This window comes from Phyllostomus discolor, chromosome 11, assembly GCF_004126475.2.
Source record: "Phyllostomus discolor isolate MPI-MPIP mPhyDis1 chromosome 11, mPhyDis1.pri.v3, whole genome shotgun sequence".
NCBI classification, from domain to species: Eukaryota; Metazoa; Chordata; class Mammalia; order Chiroptera; family Phyllostomidae; genus Phyllostomus; species Phyllostomus discolor.
Genome location: NC_040913.2, coordinates 48577756 through 48588517, shown reverse-complemented (window position 1 = coordinate 48588517; position 10762 = coordinate 48577756). Strand labels below are relative to the sequence as shown.

General features: G+C 42.8%; 1 protein-coding gene across 9 annotated transcripts in view; it reads left to right on the top strand.

Moving 5' to 3' along the window:
• Positions 1 to 316: 316 nt before the first annotated feature.
• Positions 317 to 10762, top strand: part of RNASEH2B (ribonuclease H2 subunit B) — an 86979-nt gene continuing 76533 nt past the window's right edge. For 2 of the 9 annotated variants that reach the window (XM_036011347.1, XM_036011348.1), the window contains exon 1: positions 422 to 797. In XM_036011347.1, the coding sequence (XP_035867240.1) occupies positions 734 to 797 (64 nt within the window). In that variant the 5' untranslated portion in view covers positions 422 to 733. Of the gene's footprint in view, positions 798 to 10762 lie in introns of all 9 variants that reach the window. The other 7 variants (XM_036011355.1, XM_036011352.1, XM_036011350.1 and 4 more) reach the window with 5 other exon arrangements.

The following is a 10762-nucleotide window of genomic DNA, read 5'->3' as shown; positions in this document are numbered from 1 at the left end:
CTGATTGCGTGTGTTATCAATCACAAAGCACACACTATTCTGACATTAATTCCTACTCAGAATACAACTGATGGTCAAGATATATGGGAAACCAAGAGTACCTAGGATTCAGATGTGATAGCAGTTGTCATTAATACGGACTTGCTCCATGCTTTTCCACCTTTCCCTGGTGTGTTCCAATGCTCCCTTCCATCCCCGGCCCCAATGCCCTCCCCCCAGTTCAGCCTCCTTCACTCCCGCGAGTGGCAATCTCTCGGCCTCGCCACCACCTTTGGTAGGAGGACCTCTGGATGCAAAGACAGGCACCGTGGTCTGAGGAGACCCTGCTCGCCCACGCGCACAGTCCAAGTGCTGCCGCCCAGGTGTAGTGTCACTCCGCGCCCCGGGTGAGCAGGTACCACTGGCGGAGGGGAGAGGCAGTGATCATAACCCGCTGCAGACGGTAGGGCGCAGCACACAAGTCGCTTCCGGCCTGGCGCTAAATTTTCAACTTAACGCGAGCCGGGCTCCGGAAGTTAAAGTTAATAGGGATGACTCCGGAAACGAAGCGAAATTCGTTCTGAGGGCCGCCTCCAGGGCCCCGCCAGGCTCCCAGCGTGCCGCGCCACCCAGAATAGACCCTTCTCTCGAAGTTTTCCCCTGGGTTGCAGCCAGGCCTAGTGATTCAAGGGCTAAGGCTGGCGACTTTCGTGCCCGCTGGTACCGCACTCGGCTGCGAGAGAAGGCTGGCAGCATGGCGGACCGCTTGGACTACGGGGAAGGCACTGACGCCCAGCAGTTCGTGTTCCTGCTTCCAGGTAAACACGGCCGCCTAGGGCAACACTCTAGTCCCAGCCTCTTGACTCGCTCGACGCTGGCTCCAGAGCCCTCCTGTCGTGGCTTCCAGACGGGCTTCCTGGCGGGCTTCCCTTTGCTGCCTCCGGGCGCGCCTCCCCCCCTCGGGCCTTCCACCCCGCGCACACCCTTGCGGTTCCCATCGCCCTCCCAAGAGACCAGACGCGTCCTGCCCAGGTTTACGCGTCCCTGGGCCCCTGGGCCCCAGGTGTTGGACCAGATTCTTTCCCTTGAACACATTGTCCCTCTTCTGGGTCACACGTTACAGCCGGCTGTGGTTTTAAAACCTAAAGCTGCAATCGCAGGAACGGACCGTGTACCACCCCCCTGCCCCAACACATACACTAACCCCCCTGGCTTTGCTTACATTCTTTGTGGCTCTGGTGGGCTGTTGGGAGCGGCCCTGGGCCTGCGGGGACCAGCGTGGGTTTAAGGCCTCCCGGTGTGCTGTGATGCCCGGAGGTGTCTTGCCCTAAGGAAGTGTAACTTGGTGTTCCCTACCCTTCCTTGACTTTGGGCCCCGCGTCTGTGTTCCTACTGGATTGGAAATGAGAATCCAGTATGCCCGAAATGGCCTGGGAAACACGGCCCCGCCCTGGTTACAAGCCTTGGATGGCAAAGCAGGAGGGAAGCTGGATGGTGGTAGGGATTAGGACAGGGGTGGTTAAACAGGTTCAGGTGATTAGGTAATGACAGGACTGCTGAATTCAGGTTGTCAGCCCCCATCCCCATCCTGAGTATCAGCCATCCAGAGCCTGTAGAAGTTTGGGATGATAATCAGTCAGTTGCCACACGTGATGGGCCCCGTTAAGTGGCAGATAGAAGGAGTTTGGGACTTAGGGAGTGAAAGCAGAAAGGTTTGGCCCTTTCATAGAATGATGTTAATATGATGACAAACCACTGAAAATAGGGAGAATCCGTTGTTCTCTGAGATTTAGCTCAGCAAATGCTAAAGTTATTTGCTGCTGATGATATAGTTGCCAAGTAATGTACATTTTGTGGTGGATGTTGAAAATTGTTATTCAGTTTGTCAGTAGTTTTGTGTGTATGTTTAACTTTTTTCACCTTTACAAAGTATGACATATGCACAGTAAAGAGTAGACATTTAAGCATGCAGCTGAATTAAGCATGTAATTCAATGAGCTTTACATATATACACCCCTGTAACCATCCTCCAGGTCAAGATGTAGAACTTTTTCAGTAAGCTCCTCATGCATTTTGGTTGATAACCTCTTTGCTGACCTCTGTCACCAGAGATTCATTTTGCTTTTTGGATCAGTGTGTGCTCCTTTGTGTCTAGCTTCTTTCAGTCAGCGATATGCCTATAAGAGTCATCTATATTGGGCATAGCAGTTTGCTGGTTTGTGTTTTCATTTCTCTGTGTACCGTATTTTTCAGACTATACTACGCACTTCCCCCCCAATTTGGGAGGGAAATGGTGGTGCGTCTTATAGTCCGAATTTAGCTTACCTGGCTTGCTGTGGGTGGGGGGGCAGCGGTGGAGTGGGGCCACAGGTTATTAAATATTTTACCACATTTTTTGCTTCAAAATTTTTTTCCCTATTTTCCTCTAAAACAAACGTAGGTGTGTCTTATGGTCTGGTGAGTCTTATAGTCCTAAAAATACGGCATTTTATTGTATTAATATCCATAATATTTATTTCCTGTACTGTGGACTGCCTTCTCTATTGTTTCCAGTTTGTAACCATTATGAATTACACTTCTAGGACAGGCAGAGGAACTCATTTCTCTAGGGTGCATACCCAGGAGTGGAATTGCTTGACTTAGGTATTTTTATGTTCAGCGTTACTAGACACTGCTAAACACTTTCCTGAAATGGTTGTACTGATTTACACTCTGACCAGGAGTGTATGAGACTTTCTGTTGCTCCACATCCTCACTAGAGATGTTTGTATATTAAAAGTTAATGCAAAATTCAGGGTTTTGACAGAATCTAGCAAAGGGCTATCTGTGTACATTAGGAAAAAACCTTACTGTCCTTACGCAGCCTTGCCAATTCAGTGAGATTTTAAGGGTAGGAACTTTATTCTTTCAGATCAAGTGCATTATTATTATTCAGATATACACAAGGGCTGAGGTTAATTTCTTATTTTCTTTGTAATTAGTATTGACATTCATTTTCAAAATGTGTTTATGCCCTCCTTATATTAAACACCAAAACCTTCAAAAATAATAAAATACTGATTTTAAATTGTAAAATTGTTGCTTTGCTTATGTCTACTTTCTGGGGCTGTGAGAAGAATTTAAATCCAGTTCGTGTTCAAAACTCAGGTGCACTATGACCTTTGAACTCACTGGAGAAGTCTGAGGCAGCTGTTAAGGAACTGATAGAAGGAACTGTCTGGCAGCAGGTTCTGTAACACAGCTTCTACTTCCCGCTCATGTAATTTTCTAGCTAGTCTTTAGTGCCACCTGCAGGCTCTGAGGGTACAAACACTGATGCTTTGATAATTACTGCAGTGCAACAGTGCTTCTTAAATTTGAGGGTATGGGATACCTGGGGAGGTGGGCCCCATCCCCAGAGTTTCTAATTCAATGAGTCTGGGGTGGGCCTGACAATGTGCAGTTCTAACAAGTTCACAGGTGATGTTGATGTTGCTCTTCTGGGTACTACACTTAAGAACCACTTCAGTAAAACCAGCTCTTTAGAGCTGGATTGGGAAGTAGGAATGGTCATCCTGAATTTTAGATCTGTTTGTGGTGGGCCAGAAGGTGCATGGTCAGGGGATAGCACAGGGTATGAGGCTACACGTGTATTTGTTAAGAAATCAGCTCTAGTAAGTTATGCATTTGAGAGTGAGCACCATAGCTACAGTAAAGTCGGGCTTTTAGTAAAGAGAAATTATGAGTATTTTATATTAAAAGTTTTTGATGGACTCAATTCGTGCTCAGTTTTAGAAAACTTCTGGCAGAAGAATCTGAAAAGGTTACTCTATATACTGGAAAGTGAGCACATTAACACACAGCCAACAGAAATTTACAGACTTATCTGCGAGACAAACGTAAAGCCACTGAACCTTGAGAAGACACTTTTTCCCCAACATTTAATTTACTTTATTTATTGAGTTGCCTGCCATAGCATTGTGTTATATGTTGAAGGATACATTTTAAAAAGTGCTATTTAGGTCTCTTTGCTGCTTGTTTTTATTTGCCTGAAGAAGTCGAATATTCTAGGACAACAAAAGCTGGAACTTGGAAGAGATACTTATGAGGTGGTCAAATTTGGAGCCTTGATTTTCATAGGCTGGTGGAGACAGAACTACTTTTATTTTCAGCAGGGTAAGCATTTCTTGTAGTTTTAGGATGGTCTTGAACGTTTCTCAAAAATGGCCTGGGAGTATCTGTTTGCACTTTTAGTTACTGTAGTAGACTTAATATCTGTACTTTTTGAAATATGATAGAAGTTTCCATCCTTCTTTGGTGCCCTAAAATTAAATGTTTAAATCATATCTTAAATATTTTTCTCTAATTTAAGTTTTGTATGCTTTCCAGTTCTACCAAGTTGGAGTGGATTCTAATGTGAAAAACCAGCTCAGAACAGAGACTATGTTGATTGTTAATGTGGCTGAATCCAGTTTAGCCATCTCCAAAGAACTGTTAAAACATTGGAAAACCCTAATGTTGTGTTAGGAAAAAAGAAGGCAAGGGCAGAAATGAGCTCAGGACAGTTAAAAAAAAACACACACACAACTCACTGAGGTCCACTTAGGCTGAAAGTGTTCTTAGTCAGCTCCCTGATCAAACTGGACTATAGATGAGTTTTGTAGTAAAGTAATTGCCCTTTATTTCATGTAAATACATGTTTAAAAGTATTTTAGGAAAGATTGTACTTGATACTTATTTCTCCCATAGCCAGCATAAGTAATATCAGTTCTGAGTGGGTAGAGGATGGGTTACTTTTTGGAAGAATCCAGGCTTGCCTGCCTACCTAGACACTCCAAATACAGTTAAGAGCCTCGTATGTGAGGTACCATAACAATTTCAGATAATGATATCAGAGCCTCTCCAAAAATATATTTGAAAGCACTGTATGAATGAAAGTTTTATAGAATTATGTTCTAATTAAAGAATTAAAGATAAATAAAGTTTAAAAGGAAAACCTAAATTTCCTATTTAATGATGGAGAACATTTATATCAGTGCTGTTATTGATTAGAGTCTTCTAGCTTTTTAATAAGTCCCTAAGAACACCTCTTGTTTGAACAACAGTGAAAATATGTGGAAAAAGAAGAATTACAATAGACTGAAATGACTTCAGTGACCCTAAAACAAAACGAAACAAAGCAAAAAATGTTTTTCCTCCTTTGCATAAGCGCCCATGGTTAATCTCAGAAAGAATATTTAAGCAGGTTTTTTGTTCTTTGTCAAACTGTTTGCATGTATGTCTGTTTGTGTTTAGAAATATACCTTCTAGGCTGAAAGTTTCCTTACTGAAGACCTTATTTCTGTGGAAGGAACCTGCACTTAGCTTGGCAAGCAATAGAGCAGGAGGATGGGGTGGAGGGGCCGGGAGACCTGGCCAGGTCAGGTGCTGATTTTAGACAACCTCTGAATAATTAAGCGCAGCTTCTGGAAAGGTATGTCATTTACTGAGTAGTCATCTGTAGGCCTTCAGCGGTGCAAGAGTCTGAGTTTTCTAGCACAAACATGTGTAACATGTCCGTACAAATCCTGCATCTGACTTTGTCGTTATGAAGTGTTTTTTGGTGGGAATCTGACTGATCCTTCTCAGGTGGCCACTGTATCTGCTCCCTTGCTATTTGAGCATGTTCTGAAGTGGATGAACTTAATCAGATGCCAGTTAGTGTAATCGGGCTGTTTCCAGAGCCTGATCTTGTCCTGCTAGTAATTGTTCCAAAGACCTGGGGCATTTTGTAAGATCTCATGAGTCCCACATATTTATCCTCCAGGGCAGAAAAACATCATAAAAAGAAAGGAAGCAATGTTCATAATTTTTATTTGAATACAGAGTAGGAGCTGCATGAGTTTTCTCCATATCTCTGAGCTTAACCACAATGTTAGAAACAAACAGCTAAAGCCTGACTATAATAGAACATACTTAAAATTAGATTTGTGCTATTGTTAGCTTTGTGTTCTTGGAGAAATTGTGTGCTCATTGTCAAGCCTCCGTTTTCTCATCTCTACATTGGAGAGAGCAGTAGCAGTCTCATGGGTTGCTGTCTGTTGGTTTGAGTACATGGAAGCTCCTTTTTGCACCCCAAGTTCTTAGCCTGGGTCTGGCACAGAGTAGGCATTTAATAAACACTTATTGAAAGAAAAGTGTCTTTTAATTTTATTTCTTCCTTCAGGGTTCTCTGCTTATGCATGTAGGCAGCTTTGCCCAGTAGAGTCCCCGCCCCACCCTGGCCATCTCAGATGAGAATAAGTCTACCAAGAGATGATCTGCTTGGGGAGGAAGGTAGCCATCTCTCAGCGAAGGGCCTTGAGCCTGTCCTCAGTGGGCTTTTATTGGGTTCAGTTTGCACAGGAATACAGGTAAAGCTCATCAATTATTATCAGGCAGCAGTGATCAAACAATAGATAACATTCAAAGAACTATGAGGGCTTATTCTGAGTCAGGGTCAGATAGCTAAAGGGGCATAAAACTGTGGGAAACAAACTCATTTTATGCTTGGACCAGTAGCATCCAGCACACACGAGAACCAATATCGGAGACTTTCAGGGGTTCAAAGATGTTATTTTATTGGCCAAGTTTAACCTGCGCAGGGGCAAACTCTCAAAGTGTCCAGCGACACAGGGCCCACAAGGAGCTGCAAACGAGAGCTGCCCTGAGCGCATACAACTACTTTCTTATATAGGGGCGGGCAAGCAAGCGTTATATAGAAGCAGACGTGTCAGTTAGCAATTCGCTTACAGAGACCACACTCGGGAATTTCAAACCAAGCATTTTTGCATAAGGCGGGAAGGCAGGCTGTTTGTTCATTAACCTAGTAATCTCCTGGCTCTAGCTAGCTAGTTTTCTATTTTCTCATTAAAAACTACAAAGCATTGCTTATCTAGCCTACTCAGGGGAGAGCCTCTGCTAGACACAGGATGTTTGCTTAACTGTACTTTGTCTCTTTTATCATTTCCTTTTAGCTACAATGTGGTTCTTGTCTATTAGAGGAAATTTAGTTCTTAAGTTCCTTATTCCCAACAGACCCTTATCAGAAAATTGAGGGCAGTCTTAGCAGAGCAGTTTTCACAGGATTTTATGCATTCTTTCTTAGGCCTGATCACCCAAGGTAGCTGCCTGTTCCTGCCCAGGGCTGTACCACCGTCTGGCATTGTTTCAGGCTTAAGTCAGGTGAGGGAAATAAGGCAACCAACCAAGAGATTAGGAGACTTCATACAGACAGAATGAGGACTCAGGCTTTGTCAAAGCTGAGGGGTAAGGGTCCATCACCCCCTTTTTCTGTAGTCCCCCAAGTCCTTCCCTGGTGGCCTGTTTGTGACCTTGCCTGTCTTAGGTCATCCCTCCTTTGAGGAATCTTACCCGTCATTGGCAAACCAGTTATCCACCCTGGGGCCGAGCAGGGTGTGGTGAAGGGGGCAGAGGCAGCACCCCTGCTGGGAAGATAAGCTTTGTCTCCTTAGTGGCTTATGGTCCCAAGGTTTTTTTACTCAGCTTTAGCCATGGGGGAGTTACAGCTTCTGAAGCCAGGCAGGATGGTTCCTCCCAACATATGCAGTTCTTTTTTTTCTTTTACTTCTATCCAAACTACCCTTTCTTTAAAGCTTAGTTACACTTTAGTTTCTGCGAAGCTAAGCCATTTGCCCCAGTCCAACTTCTTTTTTTTTTAAATGCCCTTGACTTTATGTCTGCCTGGACATGGATCTGCTCTTCTCCATGTTCGCTGCCTGCCAAATGCCTACTTATCCTTTAAAGAAGTTCAAGTGTCACTTTCTCTAGGAAGCCTCCCCTCTCCACTTCTTCCTCGTTAGTGTGTAAGGCAGTGGTACCTCTTCAGTCGCCTGCTTATTTCCTTGTCATTCACTATCATTTTTATATAGATATATGTTGAATACCCAATACATTCTAGTGTTTGGGGCGGATCCAGGTCCGTTTTCCCTGAGTAGCCGCTTTTAGCTTCTTAGTGTTGGGAAACTTGGCCATAAGCTTCAGAGCCCAACCTTGCTCAGTGCCTCTGAAATCAGAGGGTGCTATTTAGGACTGTCAGCCTTTTTGTTCAGAGATCCTTTATATTTGTTTTTAAAAAAATCTTTATCTTTTTTTAAAGGATATTATTTATTTATTTTTAGAGAGAGGGAAAGGGAGCCAGAAAGAGAGGGAGGGAAACATAGATGTGTGGTTGCCACTTACATGTCCCCAACCAGGAATCTTGCCACAATCTAGGCATGTGCCCTGACTGGGGTCAAACCAGCAACCTTCTGGTTCTCAGGCTGGTACTCAATTCACTGAGCCACAGCAGCCAGGGCAATAAAGTGGCTTTCTTTTTTAGGTATGTCTGCCTGCTAAAGTGGAATGGGCTACCTGGTGAAAGCGTCAGAACTTCATATTTTATCTGCCTCTGAAACAAGGAGGATGCAGGTTGGCTGAGATCTCTCTAGTGAGAGCTCATTTCCCTGCAAGGGCCTAAGGTCCCAACAACATTTGGTGAGATTCTACCATGATCCATTGACCAGATTGGACCAATTAACTCTTCATTTACACATTTTTCTCCCAGTATATTTTTAGTTATTTTTTTTTATTAGAATAGTAACACATACCCAATAAAGAAATTTTAGTAATGCAGGGAAATATAAAGGGAGAAAAGAATTTGTCCATCATTTTACTACCCAGAAATCACAATTTGGAAATATTTTTTCACATTCTTTTTATGCTGTATATATCACAGAATGAATTCAGTATTTTTAATTTTTTCCAATTTTTCTATTTCTGCTTCTATTTCACTGTTTACTCTTACTACTTATTTACTGTAGTATTCATTAAAACTATCCGGGATATTGGGGTTATACAAGAGTGTTATATGGTTTTATTCACTGTACCTATTCATAGAATTAAAGACAGTTAAATTGCTTTGATGGAGAGCTAAGGGAGTAAGATATTTTTTTCTCCTAATTTTAGTAAAGCTAGAAACTCTTAAGTCACGCAAAGTTGACCAAGAGAATTTGTAGGTCATACCTTGAGCATTGAAAAGGCTTATTATGAATTTATTTATATTATAAGAAATGTACCAAATAAGCAGTGCTTTCATTGGGTAGACTGCATTATTTAGAATGGATTATCTTTAAGAGTGACTAAAGACTGAAAATACAAATAGATGCAAGAGAGGTAAAGATAAATTCACAGAGCCATAATGGACACAATGGCAAGCTAAGATGTTTTGAAAGCCATCTGAGGTTGAGTTTACTAGGCACAACCACAGTCTCCTGCAAACATCCATTGATACAAAGAAGATGCCAGTTTGAATGGACCATAAGTCTGCATAGCATTTCTTTAATGTGGGGCCTGATTGTGTTACAAAAATCTAAGTTAACACTTTGTTAGGAGTTCCTAGAGAGTTCATATATTGCTAGAGAGGCAGCTGTGTTTTGGGGGCAGGGATGGTGGGGTGGTGAAAAGCGTAAGACATGTAGAAGGCAGGTTTCTGCCTCTCTTAAAGTTAACATCTTCTCAAACCAACTTCCTCTATTTAGTGGGAAACTGGCTGCATGCTACAGCTAAGCTTCAAATCTGGTGTCTGCTGGGAGAAGCTGCTTCTTTTAGTTCTAGTTTTAAACTTTTCAAAATAGCCTTGTGACTGTCCTTGCTGTGATCACAGGAACCCCAACCAGCACCCCCGTATAAGCTGTAGCTGTGGAACATCAGGCTCCATTACAAGCACAAGGTGGGAGAGAGGGTGGACAGAGCTGTGCATGAAAATAGAGAGTGCTTTTTTGGAAGAAGGAAAGAGTGAAGATAGCACAAGAGCCAGCCATTTCCATCACTCACTAGTATAACTGAGCCTTGGTCAGAAGGTTGAGGCACTTGTAACTGTTTCAGTCTAACATTCTGAGTTTCTCAGTTATAGGTGGTTTCTTTGACTGGGTGGCATACAGTTATGGCATAGGTTTATTTGTATGGAGAATTTTATTTTGTCTATAAGTTATACTCTCACTTAGCCAAGGTTTATGTAAGCTGTAGGAAGCCCATCTTCTAACTCTTGTATTTTTACAATTCACTCCAATGTATGTTATTGTATTTGACCCTCACAATGGCCTTGGGAAGTAGTCAAGGCAGACTTTATTATCACCATTCTACAAGACTCAGAAAAGTCAAATAATCTGTCTAACACTCAATAGGAAGTAAGTGGCATAAGTTGCCAGCTCTCCTGTGTCCTCCAGGACCCCTGCTATGTACCCAAGGCCATTCTGCTGACAGAATAGGGTATTTGCCATTGTTGCAGAGGTGGGAAGACCAACAAGGACTGGAGTTCCTGCTGTTTGATGACCAGGGACTGCGCACACCTTTCCCGGACCCAGCCTCAGTTGTTATTGACATCCCATTTAGATCTGTTCTTTCTACCTGTCCAGAATTTTCTTGCTTCCCAGATATTTCAAGGCCTTTGTGCCATCTCTCTATATTGCTTGCTGTTCTTTGTGGCTGAGTTGCTACAAGCCTAAAGTTTTTCATAAGTTTGTTCTTCGGTGTACGGGGTGTTCCTAGAAACAACACTGTTGATAGGGGCAGCCCTGGACTAATGGAGATTTTATCTTCTATGCTGGTCTTGGTTAAGGCCAGTTTTTATTTTTTCTTCAGAGCTTCAAAATAAAAAGATATTCTTAGAAGAACCTATTACTTGGGAATTATTATTCTAGTGCATGCCTTTCTCTAGCTTTCTTGGTTTGCCTCCTATTTGGGGAAGCTGAAAGCTTCAAAGTCAGGAAAATGACTCAGACTATAT